The sequence below is a fragment of the Heteronotia binoei genome, chromosome 13, assembly GCF_032191835.1.
Source record: "Heteronotia binoei isolate CCM8104 ecotype False Entrance Well chromosome 13, APGP_CSIRO_Hbin_v1, whole genome shotgun sequence".
In the NCBI taxonomy this organism is placed as follows: Eukaryota; Metazoa; Chordata; class Lepidosauria; order Squamata; family Gekkonidae; genus Heteronotia; species Heteronotia binoei.
In genome coordinates, this window is record NC_083235.1 from 22,853,874 (window position 1) to 22,879,918 (window position 26,045).

General features: G+C 46.0%; 1 protein-coding gene across 1 annotated transcript in view; it reads right to left on the reverse strand.

The window, feature by feature from the left end:
* The window catches only part of NCKAP1L (NCK associated protein 1 like), a 129,486-nt gene that overhangs the window by 92,645 nt on the left and 10,796 nt on the right, over positions 1-26,045 (reverse strand). Inside the window, exons 4-12 of the mRNA XM_060252162.1 lie at positions 19,004-19,060; positions 13,664-13,806; positions 10,512-10,602; positions 8,700-8,837; positions 7,499-7,547; positions 6,446-6,602; positions 3,926-3,982; positions 3,527-3,623; positions 548-657 (exon numbers count right to left, since the gene is read on the reverse strand). Coding sequence (XP_060108145.1) covers positions 548-657; positions 3,527-3,623; positions 3,926-3,982; positions 6,446-6,602; positions 7,499-7,547; positions 8,700-8,837; positions 10,512-10,602; positions 13,664-13,806; positions 19,004-19,060 — 899 coding nt within the window. The remainder of the gene's footprint in view (positions 1-547; positions 658-3,526; positions 3,624-3,925; positions 3,983-6,445; positions 6,603-7,498; positions 7,548-8,699; positions 8,838-10,511; positions 10,603-13,663; positions 13,807-19,003; positions 19,061-26,045) is intronic.

Below are 26,045 nucleotides of genomic sequence, written 5' to 3' on the forward strand. Positions count from 1 at the left end.
TATATCGAATCAGACCATCAGTTCAGTATTAACTCAGACCGACAGCAGCTCTCTGGGGTCTCGGGCAAAGGTCTTTCACATCACTTCCTGCCTGGTCCTGTCAACTGGAGACACCAGGGATTGAACCTGGGACCCTCTGCATGCCAAGCAGATGCTCTACCACTGAGCCAATGGCCCTGCCCTAATTATGAGCACACATGAAACTGCCTTATACTGAGACAGGAGACTGGTCTATCAAGGTCAGTCTTGTCTGCTCGGACTGGCAGTAGCTCTCTGGAGGTCTTTCACATTACCTACTGCCTGATCCGCTAAACTGGACAGAACCCGAGGAGGTGCTACCAGAGGGGTTGTGAGCAGGAGAAAGGTGCGCAGGCAGGTGGGACACATGCAGGTGGGGGGAAGAAAGAAGGCATGAGGGGGTACCCGGTAGCAGGCAGCGAGTGGCCCCTGCCCACTGACTGTCCCCAATAAACCTGGAACCAGCCCTGTTAGCCAGCATCTTCTCCACCGTGGTTCTTATTCTTAATTTGTCCATCATCATCAATACCTGTCAGAAAAGTCTTCTGGGTTCTTGCCCTTGCTGACGTGCTCGCTGTGGCGGCAAAGCCAGGTCACCTCGTCCCGGCAGAACGACAGCGCCATGAAGACATAAACAACCTAGTGAGGTGGAACGAGAGAGAACTCCAGGTCAAGATACTTTCTCAGCTGGCAGGCAATGCAGTCGGTTTGCCTGGCTCCTGAAAAAGGCCCTCCAGGAAGGCCCGGGGAGTCTGTTATCCAACTACCAGTTTTTGTTCCGGTCTTTAAACTTTTTCTCTTTCAAAGTTGTCAAAATTTTCTGGTTTAACACTGGCCTGGGGCATGCAGCCTCTTTCCTTTTTTATCTTTAAGCACTTACAATACAATCCAGACTCCATATAATGAGTTTTGCCTTACCATGGGCTTGGGGTGGAAGGCATTTGGGATCAGATGGGGAACAGGCCCTCCATAGAAAGAGTTTGGGGGATAGCAGGTTTAATTTTTCTCTGGTTTAAAGAGGAATGGCGGGAGCCAGGCTGAGATGAGCTAACTGAGCTGCTTTTTCAAGTGATGTTTGCAAGAGGGGTCTTCTTTTGTTTCGGAATTTTTCATCTGCATTTCCTGCATCGCTAAAACAACCGGAAAACCTACGTTGTAACATGTATTCCACTTAAAAACCAACCTGCTGTGAGGTCTGCAATGGATTAACAACATTCAAGAGCAACACCTAAGAGGTTAAAAGGTATTCTTCAGGACAAACCACGTGCAATAAGAACAAATATTTCCCCCCCTGGCTGGGCTCCAATACCGGAACGAAGTCCCCACGAGGGGAAAAGCAGCTTGTGGGGATAAGTTGGAGAGACAAGAAGCAGTCTGTCTGCAATGAAGCATGCAGGCTATGTTGAGGGCTCACCCGGCTGCAGATAAAATAACATCTGGTTAATCTAAGGACATTTTTATAATTGATACAAAGGACCAACTGTGTGTGACATTGCCAGACTTCTATCTTTTAACCAAGGTCAGCCCCAACCATGTGTAAAGCAGGCAGCGCTGGTTTTTTTGAGCAGGAACGCAGTTACGGCTGGCTTGGCCAGTGTTCAAAGGGTGTGATGTTTACCCATGCAGGGCTGGGGTTCTGGTGTGCTGAGGCTCGTTCCCTCACCCTCCCACTTCTTGCCACGTGTGTGTGGCCCGATGATGTCACTGGAAGTGACGTCATCAGGTTGCGCAAGCTATACGCGAGCGCTCAGCCTGGCCTTCCTCTGCTTCAAAGGGAGCTGGCTAGCTCCCTTTGAAGCAGGGGTGGACCAGCCTGAGCACTTCCGGGGAGCGTCTTCGGGTGCAGGGAGGCAGGCGCGGGAAGGCGGGTGGCACAGAGAGGCGGATGGCAGCAGACGCAGGGGAACAGACGGCAGCGGGCACGGGGAGAAGGGGTGCCTCATAGCGCCCCTAGGCCAAGTGGTGCCCAAAGCGGCCACCTACTTGGCCTACTCCCACGTGCTGGCCCTGTACCAATGCTAGTTGTCACATTGACATTCCTGCTTGGCTTGAGGGTAATGGCAGGGCACAGTGTCTGTCCCAAGGGCCATCAAACACTACACTTTCATGATAAAAAAAATCAGAAGCTTCTCTTCCAGGGGGGAGGAGGGAAGATTCTATAAAAATCCTTGTTTACAGGGCTTTTTTTTTAAGCAGGAATGCAGTTTCGGCTGGCTTGGCATGAGGGGTGTGTGTCTTAACATGCAAATGAGTTCTGCTGGGCTTTTTCTACAAAAAAAGCCCTGAAAGCAGGTATGCTTTTCATCTCTACTCTATATTTGATTGGGGCAGACATGACTTGAAATATACAGGTCCGTTGATGCCACACTTAGCTTCTCCCTTTGTATCAAATGTGAATATCCTCTTAGACTAGCGAGACCCATGTTTATCTGCAGCCAGGGGAGCTGAAAATGTGCTTGCTTGTTGGTTTGTTTTTAAAAGCTGGATCACAAGTCTCAATGTTTTGAGAGTGTACACACAAACTGCCATTATTTTTAGGTTCCTTCTGCTGAGTGCTGCACACACAGTATCAAACAATATAGGCGATGGGAACCACATACATATTATTTATTTATTTATTTCCTTAAATTTCTCTCCTGCCCTCTCTGCAGGTGGACTCAGGGCAGCTAACAGTCAGTTCAGACGTTTATATTTACAATTTAAAACCAATAAAATAGTTACAATTAAAGCCATTCCATGGTGCTGTACCATTTCACTTCTCCCCTACTACCTGCATGCATATGGAGCAAGTCAAACACATGGGTCAGTACAGGCAATACACACATGCCATAGAATTACAGAGCTGGAAGGGACATCCAGGGTCATCTAGTCCAACCCCCTGCACATTGCAGGAAATTTACAAATATCTCACACACACACACACACACAGTGACCCCTGCTCCATGCCCAAGAGGTGGCAAAACCCCCTTCCAGGATCCCTGGCCAAACTTGCTTTCACAACGTTTTCACGGCAGACTTTTTACGGGGTGGTTTGCCACTCACCCCCAAGTGATGATCAGCGTTTCCCTGGGAGTGTAAGAAAGGGCCACGAGAACTAAGCCCTGATGCAACTCATCCTGCCCTCCTTCTTGTGATCTGCCTAATTCACAGAATCAGCATTGCTGTCAGATGGCCATCTAGCCTCTGTTTGAAAACCTCCAAAGGAGGACAGCCCACCACTTCCTGAGGAAGCCCGTCCCACTGAGGAACTGCTCTGTCAGGAAGTTCTTCCTAACGTTTAGCCAAAACCTCTTTTGATTGAATTTCAACCTGCTGGTTCTGGTCCAACCTTCTGGCCATGCTCACATTCAGGCTCCCACGCATACAGACAGAGGTAGATATACCCACCCATGCTTGCACACATACACTTGTGCATTCATACAACTGATGTACAGCATGAATATTGGTGCACTTGCAGAGAGTCTTGTTGCACAGACACCGCACTTCCCTCTTGCTCATTTCCACTTGCCTTTGGCCCCAGCAGCCCTGGTTCATTAGCCAGGATGGCCTCCATCTCCCGCACAGCGTTCCGCAGGAAATTACGCCGGCCCCGATGCAGCTGCCCGCTGTGAAGACATCGGCTTTAGGGTTGGAGGTTCCAGTAAACTCACACACTCCCCTTCCCCAAATCTATGCCATAAATGTGTACCAGAGACAGGGAAACAACACGGCTCGTGGGATATGCTTTGCAGGTCTTATCCAGGCAAACAAAGAGAGCCAGTGTGGTGCAGCAGCCATTAGACTAAGATCTGGGAGACCCAGGTTTGAATCCCCCCTCTGCCATGCAGCTTTCTGGATGGCCTTCAGCCAGCAATGAGAGGTGCAGCCCAAACTGGACCAGAAAGAGGGAAGGGATGGACATTTATACCTCTGTGTCAGAGCGTGTTCTTTGCATTCCTTGATATCAGCTATACGTTTCCCATAGCTGCAGAAAGAGAGAAACAAGAACTTAAAAAAATTAGCCCTGCTGGATCAAGAGTGAGTCATCTAGCTCAGGGGTACCAAACCCCGGGCCGTAGACTGGTACCGGTCTGCGGCCTGTTAGCAACCGGGCCATGCAGCCTCACCACCCCCACCACCCCCCATGGCACCACGCAGCTTCGCCGCCCCCCACCCCACAGCACCTCCTCTCCCTTCCGTCTTCACAATTTTTAAGGCTTGGGAAGGGGCAGTGAAGCGCCTCCTGGGTTCTTTAAAGGCCAATGCCCCCTCACTGATCAGCTGATCGGCGGGGAAAACTGCAGCGGTGGCAGCATCGAATGACCTGCTGAAATAGTGGTGCTACTCTTGCCTCCTCCCATGCCCGGAAAGGAAGTGGGGAGGAGGCAAGGGCACCACGGCTATTTCAGTGGGTCGCTCGCCACAGCTGTGAGAGCCCTCTCAGTCCCACCCACCTCACAGGGTGTCTGTTGTGGGGGAGGAAGGTAAAGGAGATTGTGAGCCGCTCTGAGACTCTGAGATTTGGAGTGGAGGGCGGGATAATAATCCAATATCATCTTCCTCTCCTTCTTGCTGCCGTGGATCAGCTGATTGGGGGGGGGGCGCCAGCCTTTAAAGAGCCCTTGAGGCGCTTCACTGCCCCTTCTCAAGCCTTAAAATTGTGAAAATGGAGGGAGGAGGAGGTGCCACCAGGGGGGCCAAATTTGGTGCCCCCACCCTGTCGGTCCTGGGGCCAATGTGGGCAGGCCAGCCCTGGAGCCGGTCCCTGGTGCCAAAAAGGTTGGGGGCCACCGATCTAGCTCAGTAACTTGTTTCACACTGTGATCAAAAACAGTTGCCTGGGAAAGTGAAGAAACAGGGCTCAGAGGCTGAGACTAAGGATGCCAATCTCCAGGTGGAGCTTGGAGATCTCCCACTATTACTCTGTCCAGAAAACAGGGATCGATTCCCCTGGAGAAAATGGCTGCTTTGGCGGGTAGACTCTATGGCATTGTACCTTGCTGAGGATGGTCTCACCTCTCCCACAATCCTGTCCTCCCAAGACTCCACCCCCAAAAATCTCCAGGTGTTTCCCAACCCAGAGCTGGTGACCCTAGCTGAGATCTTCCCTTGCTGTTGTCTCCAAGTACTGGTATTTGGAGTGTTACTACCTCTGAATTTAGTACCCACAGAAAGACCCATCCTCCATAAATCTGTTTAATCTCCCTTTTAAAGGTGTCTATGGCCAGGGTCATGATGCTGATGCAACCAATGGCAAACCACTTCTGAACGTCTCTTGCCTTGAAAACCCCAACAGGGTCACCACAAGTCAGCTGTGTCCTGATGGCACTTCCCAGCACCACCTTGCCTGTGGCCATCACCAATGTTCCCTTTAAGTTGCAGAGTCTTGTGAGCAAAAATTCTACTTTGTGAGTTACTGGCATTAAAGTTGTGAGCTACTGACATTAATTAGCTACCACATAATTAATTAATATTTTAATTAATATTGTTATTAATTAACTAGCTATTGCATACTGTGAGCTACAAATTAGTGTGCTCTGGGGTGATCCTTCCTGAGCTAAGACAAAAATGTGTGAGCTGGAGGCTAAAAATCTGTGAGTTAGCTCACACTAACTCAGTTTAGAGGGAATACTGGCCATCACTACATTTTCTGGCAGCGAATCCTATATTTTAGTCATTCATCGAGTAAAGCAGAATAGTAAATACAGAAGTACAATTCAGTAAATTAGAACAAGAAGACAGAAAGATTGAGGCCACGGCATCAGATTCACAACATTGTATTTTGCATGCTGCTTTACTCATTTGGAATGCAGAGGCACACACAAGTGGAAGTCCTTGGTCCACACAATGTTTCAACTAAAACTTCAGGTCAGGGTTGTAGCCAGTGGGGGGCGGGGGGATGGCACACAGGGGCAGTGCCCCTCATACAATCTGCAGCACCCCCAGCTAATATTTCCCTTCCCATAAAAGAGAAGACTGGGTGGGGGAGCTGCAGATTCTATAGGGGACACCACCAATGTCCCTTCTAAGCTGAGTTAGCGTGAGCTAGCTCACAGATTTTTAGCCTCCAGCTCACACATTTTTGTCCTCGCTCAGGAAGGGTGATCCCAGAGCACAATAATTTATGCAGTAGCTCACAACTTTAATGCCAGTAGCTCACAAAGTAGAATTTTTGCTCACAAGACTCTGCAGCTTAGCGGGAACATTGGACACCACCCCGTCCCCCACTGGCTATGGCCCAGCTTCATTTTCTCTTGCAGCATATGGGGTGACCGGATGCAAGAAGGACAACATGCTTATATTTTTAGCAGGATTTTCATGATTTGTCTCTTCTGCAAAACTATTTAGAAGGTGGGGATTCTTTGCTGGGAAGGGGGGCAGGAAAGGTGCATAACGTAACCCTTTCAGCAATTACTGTATAGATATGGTCCTCCCCTCTGCACCTTACCCTTTGACACTGCCAAAGGCTTCCTCGGTGACTTTGTGAATTGGAAGGATTTCATCTCGTACGAGAGTGATGTACAGTGAGCCCCGGAGAGCTGCCCGCCACAGATCCAGGCAGCTCTGGGTGGAGCCCAGGCAGCTGTGGCACAGCAAGAACCCAACTGAGGAAGTGGAAGACAATCAACCGTAAGAGGAGGAACACAAGAGACTAGTCCTCAAGATGCTGAATTAACATTAGACATTTTGGGGAAATCTAGGTCCCACATCAGCTCCAAGGAGAGCTGCCAGATCTTCACCTGGAGGCTGTGCTAGGGTGGCGGGCCATGTGTGTTCGTGTGCCAGATTAAGCTCTCCCCACATGACTTCAAATAGAAAAACAATTATTTGCATTAGGAAGAACTTTCTGACAGTTAGAGTGGTTCCTCAGTGGAACAGGTTTTCTTGAGAGGTGGTGGACTCTCCTTCTTTGGAGGTTTTTCAACAGAGGTTAGATGGTCATCTGACAGCAATGCTGATCCTGTGAACTTAGGGGAAGATATTTGTGAACTTCCTGAATTGTGTAGGGGTTGGACTAGATGACCCTGGGGGCCCCTTCCAACTCTATGATTCTATGAATAGCTGCTAAAGGGGTCTGAGGCTGGGGAAAGGGTGTCAATGCGGGCAAGACTGGACAGATGCAGACTTTCCTGTCCACATGAGTGCCACCCCAGTTTTACTATGATTTTCTCCAAAACATCATAGCAAAGCAGGTTTTGGGATGATCACAGGAAACGCATGGAAAAGTCAGGAAGTGCATGGAAGCACCACTAAGGCTGTGGAGACTGGAAAAAGGCCAGCTTCTCAACAGTATCAGAGCCAAGACAAACAACCCATGACCATAGTCCCACTGAAACCTATGAAAACAGCTTCAGACGCTTTAATCAATTTCAGGCTACATAAAGACAAATGCCCAGATGGGAGAACTACTATTTTCTACCTAAGATGACAAGCTTAAGATCTGGCTGGGATCCACTCTAGCCCAAGCATAAGACCGACATGGCAGAAAAAGGCAACTTACTCACAATCCATCGCTCAAGAGACTCCAGAGAAAGGTATTCACAGGCCATCTGGGAAGGGGGGAAAAATTAAAATGTGCTTTTATGCCTGCGTAGATCCATAGTGTCTCACCCCAAGTATTTAGAACAGAATTGGGATATCTACAACCTCACCCCACCCTCCCACCCAAGAACTTTTGACGCAACAACTTTTCCCGGGCCATCTAGAGTTATGAGCCTTTGAGGCGTGCTCATGCATCTCAAACCACTGTTCACCATCCTAGCTCAAAGGCTCAGAGAATTAGAACCTGACTATGAGTACAGTGCTGACATCACATCCTTTTGGCGCAGATCAGTGAGGACGTAACTAGAACATTACAGATCTTGAGAGAAATCTGAGGATATGTTCCCCTGTAATAATTAAGTTGAAGAATTTGGGGATATAGGTCTGAATTCATCCCAGGGTCCTTAAAATGCACCATATTAGTGTCATAATAAACTTTACCAGAGCATTGTTATCTGTATTTTTAAGGTGGTTCCTTCATGGAGAGTGTTTTTGCTAGCAATGAGATGGAAGGCTTTGCACATGTTCCTGCACTACATACAGCTCAACAAGAAGAAGACATTGACAATACTGATGAAGCGGCAACACGAAATGCGTCTATTATTGTAACTAGTGAATTGGATGCTGTATGACTAAATAACAATGAGCTCTGTTGTAAATTGAAAATTGTTTCTTTCTGTCTATTTTGGTGAAATTCTTAAGTAAAAGTGAAAGTCTATATATATCACATGTTTTGTGTTTCTTGTAGTGTATTTCAACTGTGATTCCATAATTATTTTTTAAAATGCTGAAATCTCCCACTGAACGACATGTTCTACATTCTCAGGAGGAGGAGAAAGAAAAGAAGGAGAAGAAGGAGGAGGAGGAGAAGGAAGAGGAGAAGAAGAGGAGGAGGAGATTGGATTTATACCCTGCCTTTCACTACTCAAAGGAGTCACAGAGTGGCTCACAATCTCCTTTCCCTTCCCCTCCCCACAACAGACACCCTGTGAGGTAGATGGGGCTGAGAGAGTTCTGACAGAAACTGCAACTGTGACAGGCAAAAGCCTGCAGTTGTCAGCCCCTCCTGCCCCCCCAAGAAAGATACTGTGGACAGCAGGGCCTGAAGGTGTTGGAGAGGCAGGCACAAAGTGTCTTTGTCCTATGTGCTCCATACTTACTGTGTCTGAATTGGCGGGAGCTAGCATGCCTGCAGGGTTGCTGATCAGACTGAAGAGCTGGTCACTTCGCCACTGGTCAGCAGTGTGGTTTCGACGGGCAAAAAGGAAGTGCAGTGAAAGGAGGGCATTGCTCACAGCCTGGCGAGAGAGAGAGAAGAGACAGCTGGTAGAGGCACTGTAGGCAAAATAACACGTGACCTTGGCTAATGCATCTTCCCCATTTTTTTTCTTTTTGAGATAATTCAGGGTGGGAAGCATTTGACAAGGAAAATGGCAAAATATAGGAAGGAGTGTGTAATGCCTCCTGCCCCCCTACTTAAATAGTTCACATCTTGAGTGGAATAGAACTGCTGTAATCTTAAAATGGGCAATGGACGTGGCTCTAGATTGCTGCTGAGTGGGGCTTCCTGAGTTAATGAGTGGTCACTCACATGCACAGCTTAAAGGGAACACTGCATCAATGCTTCTTGTAGATTCAGTCTACAAGGCAGGGATCCCAACATGGCGCCAAGCAGGGGTGGAATTCTAGTAGGAGCTCCTTTGCATATTAGGCCATATCCCCTGATGTAGCCAATCCTCCAAGAGCTTACAAGGGTCTTTTTTGTAAGCTCTTGGAAGACTGGCTACATCAGGGATGTGTGGCCTAATATGCAAAGGAGCTTCGGCTAGAATTCTGCCCCTGGTGCCAAGTGTTTTGAGAAAGTGGGCAGGGCCAGGTGTGGCTCAAGAAGAGTTGTTCACTGACATTTAAGGTCTCCACAGGCACTTTCTGATCACACCAGACCAGGGAATTACGCACTCCTCAGAGATAACTCGCCCTGTTTGACTGAGTAGGGAACCTTCTCTCTCTAGAAGATCTATCCCCTTTCATTTGGCCTGAATTGGAGTTTTTCTCTACTACCTAAATTTCCTCTCCAAACTTTTCCCCGGTTCTCTGTGTTCAAACTGCTCTCAGCTAATGCTGAATTCAGATTGCATTTAGTCAAGGCCAGAAATTATTAGCATTAATCCTTTTTCTGTCAGGACTATTCCCAGATGGTCTCTGTACAGGTCTGTTCTCAGTTAAGGCGGGAACCTGACTGAATCTCCTCAGCAGCCAGCTTTCTCAAGACTTTTTTTTGCTCAGCTGACACTAACCGATCAGATTGCTTAGAGCAGCCTGTCAGGAAAGGCTCTCTGGCTCTGCGAAGAATTAAGGCATTCACAGTCCTGTAGTTGTTGGTACAGCACTACTAAGCCTCTTTAAAAGTGCAGTCCGTCACAATCAGTCAAAAATGAAAGCCAAAAACAGCTGAAAACTAAAAAGGAGAAAAAAACCAAAGCTGAACAGAGGCTGGCTAATATAAAAACAATCAGGGGAAAGCCTGTTGAAAAAAACTCAATTTTACACGGCTGGAAGAAATTACCCATGTCTGCTAAGAAGTTTCCTGAGCCATTTGCATGGAAATGTTTTTGAACAGGGACAGATAAGCAGGGCTTTTTTTTTAGCAGAAACACACAAGATCACAGTTCCGGATGGCTAGGCATGGTGTGGTGCCTAGGGGCGTGGCCTAACATGCAAATGAATTCCTGCTGAGCTTTTTCTTTTAGGAAAAGCCCTTCAGATAAGCCTCCACTGGCCAGTGTTTCCTAGTGAATAAACAACCCTCCAAATGCTCCTGCTTGTTCATACCAACTGTACATGCATGATCTGTACAACCTCACAACCATGTAGACTGTGTTACCGTGCATATTTTTGCAGTGGATGGACCAGAGGTGCCAAACCCAGAGTCTAAAAGAAGAACATCTGCTGGTGCCACAGCAGTGTCTCACCTTGGTGTGCGGCCCAAACTCCTCCATCAGCTTGCGCAATGGATTCTCATACTCCAGTATCATCTGACCCAAGCGAGGGAAACTGGAATCGCTGTAGCCAGAAGAGGGGGGGAAAATCAGAGCTGCTAGCCAACAGCAGGAGCTGTGCTTTCTGTTTTTCTGACACTGGCCCAGTATTTCTGCACAAGAGCATCTCCAGAGCCCTCCAAGGTCTGCTTCTGAAGCTCCAAGTTAGAGTTTGCACATTTCCCTTATGCAGAACCTTAATGAGCCTTTCCAGACAACAAAAAAGCAGGCTATTTTCTTTAGGACAAGTGCTGCTAGCTGGGATGCAGCGCAGCAGGGGGGTAACCTTGCTGGATAGCCAAGCTACAAGGATAACTGACTGCAACTGTGGATACATGTGGATTTCAGTGGCAAAAAACGAAGGGAGCGCATAGCTTTAAACAAAGGGAGCAAAATAGGCGATCGCTGTGCTGTGGAGGAGGATGTAGTATAGTGTAGTGACCTCCATTGATCCCCAGTCACAACTGAACTGTAAAATAGGTTAGGCTGACCAACAGTCAGGGCCAGCCCTAGACCATCTGCAACCCTAGGCAAGGCTAACTTCTGCCCCACCCCCCGCACTGATAACCCCACTGAGTCACATGGGGGCACCCAATTTGGTGACCCCAGAAGTCTGGCACCCTAGGTAATTGCCTAGTCTGCCCAGTGGCAGGGCCAGCCTGCCCCGGCCAACAGTGACTACCAAAGGCCACCAATAAGCTCTTACAGCCGAGCGTGGGCTCCTAGAGTCCAACACTTGAATTATTACACCACAATAGTTCTCTATGATGTCACAAGGAGCCAGTGACATTGCACATTCAAAACAGTGTTCCAAACTAAAATAGACAGTGCTAGTAGAGAAGAACTGCATTTTTCCCCTTGACCAAATACTGAAATTTATTGTTTGGGGGGAGGGGAGTGATCATAAGGGGAAAAGGCATTTAATATCTTGCCTCCAAAGCACCTCGCATGTGACTCTCAAAGCCCCCCACCCCGGTTTCACCAGCTTTGAGAAGTCATTTGTCTCCTTAAATCACTTCTCCAAGGCAAGCCAGCTGGCAGCTTGGAAAATGCATGTAAAGTTAAAGTTGAACATAAGAACATAAGAGAAGCCATGTTGGATCAGGCCAACGGCCCATCAAGTCCAACACTCTGTGTCACACAGTGGCAAAAAATTTTATATACACACATACACTGTGGCTAATAGCCACTGATGAACCTGTGCTCCATATTTTTATCTAAACCCCTCTTGAAGGTGGCTATACTTGTGGCCGCCACCACCTCCTGTGGCAGTGAATTCCACATGTTAATCACCCTTTGGGTGAAGAAGTACTTCCTTTTATCCGTTTTAACCTTTCTGCTCAGCAATTTCATCGAATGCCCACGAGTTCTTGTATTGTGAGAAAGGGAGAAAAGTACTTCTTTCTCTACTTTCTCCATCCCATGCATTATCTTGTAAACCTCTATCATGTCACCCCGCAGTCGACGTTTCTCCAAGCTAAAGAGTCCCAAGCGTTTCAACCTTTCTTCATAGGGAAAGTGCTCCAGCCCTTTAATCATTCTAGTTGCCCTTCTCTGGACTTTCTCCAATGCTATAATATCCTTTTTGAGGTGCGGCGACCAGAACTGCACACAGTACTCCAAATGAGACCGCACCATCGATTTATACAGGGGCATTATGATACTGGCTGATTTGTTTTCAATTCCCTTCCTAATAATTCCCAGCATGGCGTTGGCCTTTTTTATTGCAGACGCACACTGTCTTGACATTTTCAGTGAGTTATCTACCACGACCCCAAGATCTCTCTCTTGGTCAGTCTCTGCCAGTTCACACCCCATCAACTTGTATTTGTAGCTGGGATTTTGCCCCAATGTGCATGACTTTCACTTGGCCACATTGAACCGCATCTGCCACGTTGACGTCCACTCACCCAGCCTCAACAGATCCCTTTGGAGTTCCTCACAATCCTCTCTGGTTCTCACCACCCTGAACAATTTAGTGTCATCCGCAAACTTGGCCACTTCACTGCTCACTCCCAACTCTAAATCATTTATGAACAAGTTAAAGAGCATGGGACCCAGTACCGAGCCCTGCGGCACCCCACTGCTTACCGTCCTCCACTGCGAAGACTGCCCATTTATATTGACTCTCTGCTTCCTATTACTAAGCCAGTTTTTGATCCACAAGAGGACCTGTCCTTTTACTCCATGACTCTCAAGTTTTCTAAGGAGCCTTTGATGAGGAACTTTATCAAAAGCTTTCTGGAAGTCAAGGTAAACAACATCTATCGGGTCGCCTTTGTCCACATGTTTGTTCACCCCCTCAAAGAAATGTAACAGGTTAGTGAGGCAAGATCTTCCCTTGCAGAACCCATGCTGAGTCTTCCTCAGTAACCCGTGTTCATCAATGTGCCTACTCATTCTGTCCTTGATAATGGTTTCTACCAACTTTCCCGGTATTGAAGTCAGACTGACTGGCCTGTAATTTCCCGGATCTCCTCTGGAACCCTTTTTAAAGATGTGGGTAACATTTGCTACCTTCCAGTCCTCAGGAACGGAGGCAGATTTCAATGAAAGATTACAGATTTTTGTTAGAAGATCCACAAGTTCAACTTTGAGTTCTTTCCACCTCTCCCACCCCATCTATCTTCCTTCCTTCCTTCCTTCCTTCCTTCCTTCCTTCCTTCCTTCCTTCCTTCCTTCCTTCCTTCCTTCCTTCCTTCCTTCTGTCTTGAGGCTCTCAAACATCTGACTTTTATTCTGTGTGGCTCTTAAGCAAGTTTGGCCACCCCTGCACTACACTATGATGGCTCTACACACCTGGGAAACCTCATACCGTTAGGACCAGAATGACCACACTGTCATGCAGATGTTTTCTTGAAATATGGAGGTTTCTTGCTCTCCTTGCAGGAAAAATCCCCTTGTGGAAGAGCCCCAAATGTCTTATGGGAAGGCATAAAACAATAGGAACCTCCTCTTATCTGTGGCAGAATTCAATCTTTGTGTGGCCTGGTTCAAGGAAAGACCAGACAAGAATTTGATGAAGTGCTTGAGGTCCCAGCGAGGCAACCTTAGGAGAAGGGCGTTTGAACTAGATGGGCCCCTACCTTGTTCCATGGATCATCTCATGGGTATAGTTGTACAATCCAGCCAGGACCTTGCGGTCGTCAATACGGCAAAGGAGCAAGATGACTGATGCATAGGTGACAATCAGGTCCAGGTAGTTCTTTGTGAAGTCATAATTTATATGCTGCAGGAAACAACAGAGAGGGGGAAGCGAGTCAGAAGTGAGTCATCTATCAATTTAAAATGCACATTTTTATTCTGCCCTTTGAGATCCTCAGGGAAGGTTCGTGACTCAATGGTAGAAGATCCATTTGGCATGCAGAGATCAGATAGTTGTTGCCATAAAACTTGATTTCCATTCTGTGAGTTGAGACCCAACAATGGGTCACAGCTCACTTCTTCAGATACCTGAGCTTTTCGTGATAGCTGAAGAAGTGAGCCGTGACTCATGAAAGCTCATCCCTGGCCACGAATTTAGCTAGTCTTTAAGGTGCTACTGGACTTTAGTATGTCTTTAAGATGTTACTGGACAGAGTGTTGGACTGAATGGGCCACTGGCCTGATCCAACATGGCTTTCTCTTATGTTCACATGACTCTTGATCTTTTCTGCTGCTACAGACAGACTAACACAGCTAGCCACCTTGATCCATTTGAACTGACACACTGAGAAAAAGGGGGGAGGCTCCTTCTAAGGGAAAACGATGCACTGCTGGCAATATTTTCCATAGCCAACTAGCTCAGGCCTCTTCAGAAAGGGAGAATAACAACTTTTCGAATTCAGAAGTTTAGATCTATCTGGGCCCCGATTTTAAATTTTATGTCAGAACAACGTATTCTTCCTTCCAACTGCACTTATCATTCTTGGCTTCATTTTTAGTTGTTTAAGGTCTGAGAGGTGCATTTCTGGGTGTTTTATTTGGTTGACTTGTATTTAGTTATTATTTCTCTGTTCATGCTGTTTTATGCAGCATTTCTTTTGACTATTTTTTGCAATGCAATTGAATGATATAGTTTTATGCTCCTCTTATGCATTTGTAAGTCAAAGATCTTTGTTTTTAATAAAGATTTATTTATTTATTTATTTATTTTAAAAAAAGAAAAAGAAGGGAGAATGACAGCAATGATCTTGAAGTTTCAAGACTGATGGGGTTACTGAAGAGGTCTGTACTTCTTGGACGAGAACCTGATTCTTGCCCTATTATGCACAGGTATTTTCCCTTGCTTCACTGTGTATGTCTGTCAACTTTTCTTAGTCATTCTTCCTCCCTTCATCACTCAGTTTGCTTTCTGGTAACCGTTTCTCCAGGTTTTCTCAGAGTGCTTTTGTACTGACTTTCCTCTTGTTTTGCTTACAAGCCAAAGATGATTCAAAAGCATACAAATTCCCTTGGGTTCCCCCCCACACACTCTTTTTCTGTCCCTTTAAGGTCCCTTGTCCACCCATACCCAGATCTGCCCACTCTGCAACTTCTACCATCCTCCCCCCCACCTTCATCAGTGTACAAGTTTCATTGATTACTTTTTCCCTTGCTGTTTTAAATCTTTTTTTTTTAACTGCAAGCAGCATGAGTCTAGCTATATGAGACTATCGCTAGTCTCAGACAGTTGAATAACTAAAAATTAAAATGACTGGGGGGGGTGTTAAAAGGACCTGTGCAAGATTTAGTTCCTTGCAGGTATTGATTTGAAAGGAAGGGGGGTCAGAGAGGAAGCAAACGATGGCGTCCCCAGTGCAAAAAAAATACAAAAGGATTTTTGTGCTGCATGGGAACAAAATAAAGGGGGGGATTGTCAGCTTGGAATGAAATTGACTTGAGAGAGAAAGAGAGAGAGAGAGAGAGAGAGAAGCAGGCAGGCAGACACTGGGATGGGAAGCTTAAAGCTCTGAAAACCAGGGCTTTTTTGTAGAAAAAGCCCAGCAGATTATTTGCACATTAGGCCACACCCCCAACACCAAGCCAGCCAGAACTGTGTTCCTGCTCAAAAAAAGCCCTGCTGAAAACATGTCTCCCTTTAATGCATTGTGAACTACGGGGTTTTGGGGGGGTGGGGAAACCATTTTGGCAGTTTTTAGAAGCCTAACATTAAAATGGCAGCTGAGCCACATGGACCTTCTGCAAACTGGCAGGCTTAAGAATCACTTTGGATCAATCCATTTGGACAAAAGAGTGCAATAGGAACAGGAGAGACTTTTAAAAACTGTCAAGATCAGGACCAGTGTTCTGGATCAAATTAAAGGTAAAAGTAGTCCCCTGTGCAAGCACCTGCCGTATCCGATGCTGGGGTGACGATGTTTTCACAGCAGACTTTTTATGGAGTGGTTTGCCATTGCCTTCCCCAGTCATCTACACTTTCCCCCCAGCAAGCTGGGTACTCATTTTCCCAGTCTTGGAAGGATGGAAGGCTTAGTCAACAACTTCTCCCGGGCCATCTAAAGCCCAGCAAGAACTCATTTGCATATCAGACCACACCCCGATACAAAGCCAGCCGGAACTGCGTTCCTGTGCATTCCTGCTCAACAAACGCCCCACTCTTTCCAATTTTTCACAGTAGCTGATAATAACACAGCAGATAATCCCTTAGTGCTTGACAATATGGAAATGGGGTTTTTCAGCTGCTTGTCAATTGCAGCACTGGGTTTTCCGCTTTGCCTGTGTTCCTTTCTATTCCCTTTCATTCAGTGAACCGATGTTAAAATGCATGCACAAAACCTGAACCACGAGGATTTAAATGGAAGACGCTTGCTGTACACTACTGCACAGCTGCCAATAGGGCAACTGCATAATTTTCTTTTGAAAAAAAAATTGGGGGGATACCATCCCTCACATGTCACAAGTTATGTTCCCACCACGCCTCATTTGGGTCAGGAGCTCACAGGAGCTCCTGAATCTATATATTTTATTGTGCTTGTTCTTTCTTAACCCCCTCCCCCCAAAAATACTTGCTTGTGGGCTCCATTGTTCAAACCCTCTGTGAGAATTTTGTTGAACTCTAACATTTGACAAACTTTCTAATATTTTCACCACAAAAAATGGGAAAATAACCAAAACACATAAAGCAGACAGATGGAAATTTTCATCATATCACTGTGGCCACACAGAAGAAAGTAAATTTAAAAGTATGATGTGAGTAAGGTTTTACTATTGCAATTATAATTCAAGAAGCCTTTTAAGGTAGATGCTGAGCTGATATAATTTAGTACACCTTCTAGTGATGTCAGGGGTATGTGACATATGCAAATGAGTTATGCTAATGAGTTGTGCTAATGAGCTCCAACACATCTTTTTCTATGAAATGAACCCTGGCTCTGATCTAGAAAAGTGAGGGTTTGTTTTAAATTATAGCTGTAGAATAAGTACACTGGAGAAAAAAGAATGGTGCATGAGGCGGTGACAGAATCCAAAGTCAGGCTTAAAGACTTACTTGCTCAGAAAATCTACAGTAAAATGTGCATGCTTTATGGGCCTTGGAGTCAGAAAAAAAAAGCTGCAGTTCTTGTACTTGCAAACAGAAAATTCACTCCATACATAAAAGGATCCCAGAAGAAAAGAAAGGGAGCAATCATTCACACTGCTGAGAGAACAAATGGGATCTGAGAGAACAAATTGGCAGGCAGGCTCCAAGTATATGGCATAAAAATGACTCCACTGTAAAATCAGTTCAACCATGGAACAAGAAGCTTTGGAATGCTATGGAATGCAACATCCTTCCGTGGAAGCTTCTAAGAAAAGGATTATTTAATTTAATTTTTCGATTTATACCCCCTACCCTATGCCACAAGCAGACTCTGGGTGGCTTACAACATTAAAAACCTTACAGAAACATTAAAAAACCCACATCCAGACTAGATAATATCATAATTACAGAATTATCTTTTAATTGGGACCCAAGCCCTTTTGCCTCAAACTCTCGGAGGGCAAATTCATACATTATAAAATCCACATAGAATCACAGAATTATAGAATTGGAAGGGACCTCCAGGGCCTGTAGTCCAACCCCCTGACCAATGCAGGAAATTCAGATACATCTCCCTAAATTCACAGGATCAGCATTGCTGTCAGATGCCCATATAGCCTCTGTTTAAAAACATCCAGGGAAGGAGAGCCCACCACCTCCTAAGGAAGCCTGTTCCAATGAAAACACTCGAACTATCAGGAAGTTCTTCCTAATGTTGAGCCGGAAACTTAATATCAACCCATTGATTCTGGTCCTACTTTCTGGGGCAACAGAAAATGACTCCTCACCATCCTCTATATGACAGCCCTTCAAGTACTTGAAGATGGTGGTCCTATCACCTCTCAGCTGCCTCCTCTCCCAGCTAAACATACCCAGCTCCTTCAACCTTTCCTCATAGGACTTGGTTTTCAGACCTCTCACCATCTTCGTCGCCCTCCTCTGGACCCTTCCCAGCTTCTTTATATCCTTCTTAAAATGTGATGCCCAAAACTGAACATAATAATACTCCAGGTGAGGTCTTACCAGAGCAGAGTAAAGCAATACTATCACTTCACGTGATCTGGACACTGTACTTCTGTTGATACAGCCCCAAATTGCATTTCCCTTTTTAGTCACCGCATCACACTGCTGACTCATATTCAGTGTATGGTCCACTAAGACCCCTAGATCCTCCACACTGCCAAGGCAAGTCTCCCCCATCCTATAACTATGCATTGGATTTGGATTTTTCTAAATGCAGAACTTTACATCTACATGACAAACATGTGGACTGTCAACAGACGTGGCTAGGAGATCCATGATGAGAACTTCATTCTCAGGAACGCATTGGCCTGACTATGCAGCATGAGGAGAGGGGACTGCAGCCTTCCCCTCCGACCATTTTCCTTATGTGAAACACACACACCCAGTATAAGTAGGGCTCCCCAGTAGGTCAAGTAGCAGCTCCCTGGGGCTGTTTCATTTTGAGAAAACAGTGTGAGGAAGGCTGAAGCCCCTCTCCTCACACTTCATGGTCCTGATCCAAATCAGCTCCACGTGTGATTGGGAATTAAGTTCCCGGCATGGACTGTGTTTGTAGGCAGTCTACATGTCTGCCACATGGATTTTTTAAGTACCCTTATTGCACTCAGAGAGTGGCTAGAATCTCTTTAAGAATACTTCACAGATGCCTCTCCATAAATTCACAAGATCATCAGCACTGCTGTCAGATGGTCATCTAGCCTCTGTTTAGAAACACAGACATTTTAAGAAGGATATAGACAAGATGGAACAGGTCCAGAGGAGGACAACAAAGATGAGGAGGAGTCTGGAGACCAAGCCCTATGAGGAAAGGCTGAAGGAGCTGGGTATGTTTAGCCTGAAGAGGAGGCAGCTGAGAGGTGATAGGAAGCCAACAACAATTCCTTATTCCGAAGATACTCACAATGTCGAAGTAGCACTGGCTGGCATCGATGGAGTTCAACAATTCATACACATGGTCCTAAAACATAAAAATGGGCATTGATTTAACAACTATAACAGTAGCCAGCATTTTCTTCTACCTCATTGGTATTACCCCTGTGTTTTATGCTGTATGACACCCTGGGCCCCCCCAGGCTTCTGTTTTAGAAGTCCCTGCCAAAATCAGGGCTGAATGAGGGCCTAAACTACATGTTGCATTTCCCCTGGGATGTAAGTGGGTTACATGCAGAGCTATGTTCTGAGGTTCTGAGCTCTGCAGGTGTGTATGGGTCCAATTCAGTTCAGGACTACAGCATGCAAAGGGCAGGGAGGGGTTTGACATTTCCTACATATTATTTCCCTGACCTGAAATGGCAGAAACATAATCTGTTCGTCTTCAATACAAAATGCACCCTCCAGGACCATTTCAAAGCGGGAAACAGCAGGAGGGGGAGTCTAAGCCCCCTCTATTTGCATGCCATAGTCCCTACCCAAATTGGACCCACACAGCCCTGAAGAGCATGGAATTTCAGAATCCACTTGGCAATTCACTTGACTCATGGTGTCCCCAAGGAAAACATAACCTTCAGGGCTTTTTGGGGAAGGGGGGGCAGGAAAGGTTCATAAATGCAGGCCTTTTTTTGTAGCAGGAGCTCCTTTGCATATTAGGACACATACCTCTGAGGTAGCCAATCCTCCAAGAGCTTACAGGGCTCTTAGTACAGGGCCTACTGTAAGCTCCAGGAGGATTGGGTACATCAGTGGGGTGTGGCCTAATATGCAAATGAGTTTCTGCTACAAAAAAAGCCCTGATAACCCTAATTAGGCTTTTATGCAGCAGGTCAAATACATTTAAGCCAGCACAACTAAGAATCACAAGTCAGATCCTTCCTGCTAGGATGAACTTCTTCACAACTCTTCTGTCTTTTTTTTCTGTTCAGTTGAGAGGTTTTTTTGACAGAAGCCAGTTTTTTTAAAAAAAATTACTTTATTTAAGCTTATACAACACATACACTACTGAGGCAATACAAGTAAAAAAGTAATGTCTGGGCATTGAATCAAGATACCAATTAGGAGTGACGTATATTAGAAACACAGCAAATCACTTTAACTACATTGTTAGGAACTACATTTTGCTGAGTTAAATAAGATACAACTGGAAACCATACTGCTATAATTTTTTCCTGATAATTTTCCAAGTTTGGCATGAGGTGATGGCTTGTCGTTTTGTCATTTCTTTGCCCCCACAACAAATCTTGGTTTCCCACCATGATTCTGTTCACACAACCATATGGAAAGAGGGTGAATTTATGGTGCACCAGAAACTTTCTCTTGCACTGCAACTTAAAAAGAAAGGGTGTGTGAAGTTCCTTAGGAAGGTGTGCCAGTGTCCAAAAACATATGGGGCTTGGTAGCCACCAAAAAGAGACAGATTTGAGGTTCAGGTCAAGGTATTTGCGTCCAGAGCGTGAGAATAAGCACAGAGACAGAAATGCCCTTCAGTTTCCAGTTGGATTTGTGAAACTTAACAACATCTACCTGTGACCAGCAGGAAAATATGGTATGTTACAGTGGGTGGCACTACCCAGGACGGGTAGTAAACTAGGAATGCCAATTCTGGATTTGAAAATACCTGAAGTTTTTCTTTTTGGGGGAGTGGGGTAACAACCTGAGGAGGGTGGTGTTTGAGTAGGGACTTCAATGGGCTATAATATCATACACTCCACCAGGGCTTGTTTTGTAGAAAAAGCCCAGCAGGAACTCCTAACACCAAGCCAGCCAGAACTGCATTCCTGTGCGTTCCTGCTAAAAAGAAAAGCCCTGCACTCCACTTTCCAAAGCAGCCATTTTCTCCAAGTGAACTGATATTTGTCATAGAATCAGAGTTGGAAGGGACCTCCAGGGTCATCTAGTCCAACCCCCTGCATAATGCAGGAAACTCACAAATACCTCCCCCTAAATTCACAGGATCTTCATTGCTGTTAGATGGTAATCTAGCCTCTGTTTAAAAACATCCAAGGAAGGAGAGCCCACTACCACCCGAGGAAAACTGTTCCACTGAGGAATTGCTCTAACTGTCAGGAAGTTCTTCCTAATGTTGAGCCGGAAACTCTTGATTTAGTTTCAACCCACTGGTTCTGGTCCTACCTTCTGGGACAACAGAAAACAATTCCACACCATTCTCTATATGACAGCCCTTCAGGTACTTGAAGATGATCATATCACTTCTCAGTTGCCTCCTCTCCAGGCTAAACACACCCAACTCCTTCAACCTTTCTTCATAGGACTTGGTCTCCAGATCCCTCAACATCTTTGTCACCCTCCTCTGGACCCGTCCCAGCTTGTCTATATCCTTCTTAAAATGTGGTGCCCAAAACTGAACACAATACTCCAGGTGAGGTCTTACCAGAGCAGAGTAAAGCAATACCATCACTTCATGTGATCTGGACACTATACCTGGAGATTAGCTGTAATCCCAGGAGATCTCCAGCTGCCACCTGGAGATTGGCAACCCTAAAAAGCACTGTAAGTTTCACAGTGCAAGGGCACTGTTCTGCCTGCATATTACTTACTATCCCATCCTGACTGAAATATATATATCTAACAGAATAAAACATCTTTTCCTCCATACCCCTTAACAAGCAGCCTGAATCAGCCCAAGATAGCTTTGAAGACAGTGACAAATGTTTGTGTTTCTGTCCTTGGACATTAAAGATCTATCTCATTATACATTTGGCTGTAAACTCTGTGTAGCATTAAGACAGAAATGAACACTTCATCTTTCTCCTTCTTAAAAAAAAATAGTCCCTTCAGTTCCTGAGAAGCTGGCTTTCTTATTAGGCACGAAAGTGTCAAGATTATTTATCTAGATGCTATCTTTGTTCCTCTGGCAAATGCATTCTGTACACAAATGAGACTTTACATTCTCATTTTAATTCTATTTTAGCACACCTGCATTTATATTCTGTTTTTTGTTTTGTTCTGACTTAGGTGCTACATTGGAGGGGGGGAGAAGGGGATTATATTGTTCTGATTTTATTTTATAGCACAAACTAGTTGAGGTGGTTGTTTTTTAAGCAGAAAGATCTAAACCACATTGCATTGGATTGCCTTTGCCCCGGGCTGTCCAATAAACTAATGACAGGCTGGGGATTTGATAAGTAGTCTAAGCAGGATGTTGTTCCAGGGGAATCATGATCTGCAGAAACAGAAGACTCCTATCTTGCTTTGCAGTTTATGACACCTAATTTGGAGAGGTGCAAACCTGGCTGTTCCTCCATAATGCGCAAGAGGCTATCCTTCTGTGATGAACCTCCCCCCTCCCCAACTCACTCTGTATTTTAAAAGTGTGTGACTTTTCCTTTCCTTTAGAAGTAGCAGCCACTGTGGCCGGATCTGCCTGTCCTGCATTGGTCTTGTCAGCCACCAGCGAGCCTGCAGCAGACGTGGACTACTGCACCCTTCTTAAATCTTCGTTCGCGAAGTCAAGCCGAGAGAAGTAGCAGGAAGCCAGTCTCAATGGCCTGCTAGTTCACAACTATACATATGCTAATAGCTGGGTAGAAAATCTACCTGAGGAATTCGGTGCTAGGAAGCTTCCAGGTGATCCCTGGAGATTTTCCAGAATGCCTTCCAGAGCCAGTTTGGTGTAGGGTGTGGACTCTTATCTGGGAGAACCAGGTTTGATTCCTCACTCCAGTTTGATTCCCCAGAGCCAGTTTTGTGTAGTGGTTAAGTGTACAGACTCTTATCTGGGAGAACCGGGTTTGATTCCCCACTCCTCCACTTGCACCTGCTGGAATGGCCTTGGGTCAGCCATAGCTTTCACAGGAGTTGTCCTTGAAAGGGCAGCTGGTGTAAAAAGCTCTGTCAGCCCCACCTACCTCACAGGGTGTCTGTTGTGGGGGGAAAGGTAAAGAAGATTGTGACAACTCTGAGATTCAGAGTATAGGATGGGATTTAAATCCAATATCATTTTCTTCTTCCTCCATTTGCAGCTGCTGGAATGGCCTTGGGTCAGCCATAGCTCTGGCAGAGTTGTCCTTGAAAAGGGCAGCTTCTGTGAAAGTTCTCTCAGCCCCACCCACCTCACAGGGTGTCTGTTATGAGGGAGGGAGGTAAAGGAGACTGTGAGCCACTTTGAGATTTGAAGTAGAGGACAGGCTATAAAACCAATATCATCTTCTTTTTCAAGGGCACCCAGAATGTACCTTGTGACCTGGGCAGATTGAGTCAAAGGGGTGGAGAGAGTGATGTAAAGTGGGTGAAAACAGGGAATTAGCAAAATTTTCCTGCAAGGGGAGGGTAGTCTCTCTTTTTCCTCGGGATGCTGAGCCAGGGACATCTCTGGCCTCTGGTTTGCCAATAGGTGTCCATCTTTTCCAGACCATGCGGCTGCCCAGATAAATGGAACAACCAGGGAACAATCCTGCAACTGGGTAAGCTTTTAAATGCCTGCTCTAGTCCTTGTCACATCGAGCTAGGGCAGGAATCATGGAAAGAAGGATGTGTTTCTAACCAATTTTCCATTGTTCTTCCATTTGCTAATCTGGTGCTGAGCTACAGTATGCTTGTAACTTTTCCTTTTTCAATAAATATTTTAATCTTTTGATGCTGGTAGTGGATCTCTGTACCACATAGTTTCCCCAAACACTTTTTGGACGTGTTATTTTGCAAGGGGGATCCACAGGGAGGAGAGAAGTGGTCAGTGTGCAAGTGGCCAGCTCTCCAGGGGAGCCCCAAAGCAGCATTTGATCTCTGTGGTAACCAGGTACTGGGCAGCAGGAGACCTTGAGACCAGGTCTTTGAACTAGGAACTGAGAGTCCTGTTCCTCTCAGCAGGAACCCCTAAAATAGGCAGGTGGTGGCACTGAATACTCTAAGGAAGAAGAATAGCTCCCTCCAAGAGGTGGCAACCCAAAGGAGGGAGTGGGCAGCAAAATGTCTGCAAGTCAGACAGGCCTGTTCTGTCACACTTTGTCCAAGAACCAAACAGCAGTAGCACAGGAAATAGCAGAGCTCATACCAGTGTTCCTTAACCCAGTGTTTCCCAACCCGTCGATTGGGACCCCAAAGTGTATCATGAAGTCTGTGAAAATGGGTTGTGAGCGGGGCTGGCCCTAGACTATTTGGCACCCCAGGCAAGGCTAACTTCTGGCACCCCCTCCCCCTGCACTGATAACCATTTTTGAAAAAAAGATTACTTGTGGGAAAAATAAAAAGCACAAAACTTGAAATTGCTCCCTAACCTGGATAGCCGAGGCAAGCCTGATCTTGTCAGATCTCAGAAGCTGAGCAGGACCAACTCTGGCAAGTATTTGGATGGGAGACCTCCTTCATTGAGTCACATGGGGGCACCCAATTTGTCACACCCGGAAGGCAAGCACCCTAGGCAATTGCCTAGTTTGCCTCGTGGCAGGGTCGGTCCTGGTTGTGAGCCAATCTTCCCTTAAAGCCATCCCTGCCCTTTCCACTGGTCTCTTTTGTATTTTCGGAACCAAGTTCTGACCCTGAAAACAGTATTTTGTATGTCATTCATTAGCTGGAATGTTTTCGTCACTGCATACACACATTGCTCATGTGAATGGAGGAAGAGAGGGTGGTCAAAGGCTGGAACGCAACCTCCACATGCAAAGGCTATTGGAATGTTGGAATGCCTCTTCCTTGGGGCTCATAGTGGGAGCAGCTTATGGATCTCTGTAGCAGAAAGGCTGGGAATCGTTGCCTTAACTCAAGCATACAATGATGAGTTTTGCAAATACTATAAATCAGTAGTGTAGTATGTAGAATATAGCCTTAGACCAGAAAGATCAGGGCTCAGATCCCAACAAATGCCACAGGATAGGAGGGTTGCCAGGTGGTGGCTGGAGAGCTCCCACTATTACAACTGATCTCAAGGTGACAGAGATCAGGTTCACTTGGAGAAAATGGCTGATTTTGAGGGTGGGCTCTATGGCATTGTATCCCAATGAAGTCTAGAGTTGGCAGAAATATTCAAGAAATATATGGGGACTTTGGGGATGGAGCCAGGAGCTTTTAGGGGTGGAGCCAGGAGCCACTGGGGGTGGAGCCAGGAGCAAGGTTGTGACAAGCATAATTGAACTCTGAAGGAAGTTCTGCCCATCATATTTAAAGGAACTGCACACCTCTTAAATGTCTTCCCTCCACTGGAAATAATGAAGGATAAGGGCACCTTCTTTTGGGGCTCATAGAACTGGACCCCCTGGTCTAATCTTTTTGAAACTTGGAGGGTATTTTGAGGGGAGGCACTGAATATTATGCTGCAAATTTAGTGCCTCTAACTCAAAAAACAGCCCACCCTAGAGCCCTAGATACTTGCTGATCAATTCTCCATTATACCCCATGGGAATTGGTCTCCATAGGGAATAATGCAGTGCTCAGCAGACATTTCCCTCCCCCCCTTTCTAATGACCCTGAAGTAGGGGGAGGGCCTTCAAACCAGGGGATCCCCTGCCTCCAACTGGGAAATCTAACAGACATGTTCTGAACCTTGTTGGTCTCCTGTGAATGTACTGTAAAGATTGGGTTCCAGTGATAAATAAGCCTCCAAACTGAAGAAAGATGGATTTTGGAAGGGCTTATTTTAGCAGGTTTTTTATTTACATAGCTGTATGCTAAGATCCTATGGTTTTGCTCCAACTGGGGATTGGCAACCCTACTGAAGTCCCCCCCCCCCCTTCCTCAAATCCTGCCATGCTCAGGTTGTGTTGGAAAAGGCAAGGGGGCAGCAAGAAGACAATTAGATAAGATAGTGAGGTCAGCACCTTCTCTCTCCAGTTAAGTGTTATTCATTGTCTGTCTTCAGATTGCTACCCTAAGGGCAATTTGCCCCTTCTTCTCAGAACTGCCACACTAAGTTTTATCCTCTCAGCTAGGGATGTACGGTAGTTAAGAACCTATCTCTGTCTCTCCTCTCTCCTATCAAGTATATTAATTCCTAAATAAACCTTTATCTACTCTTTAGTCTGGTTCTGCAGCCTTGCTGTGTTTATTGCTCAAAGGCT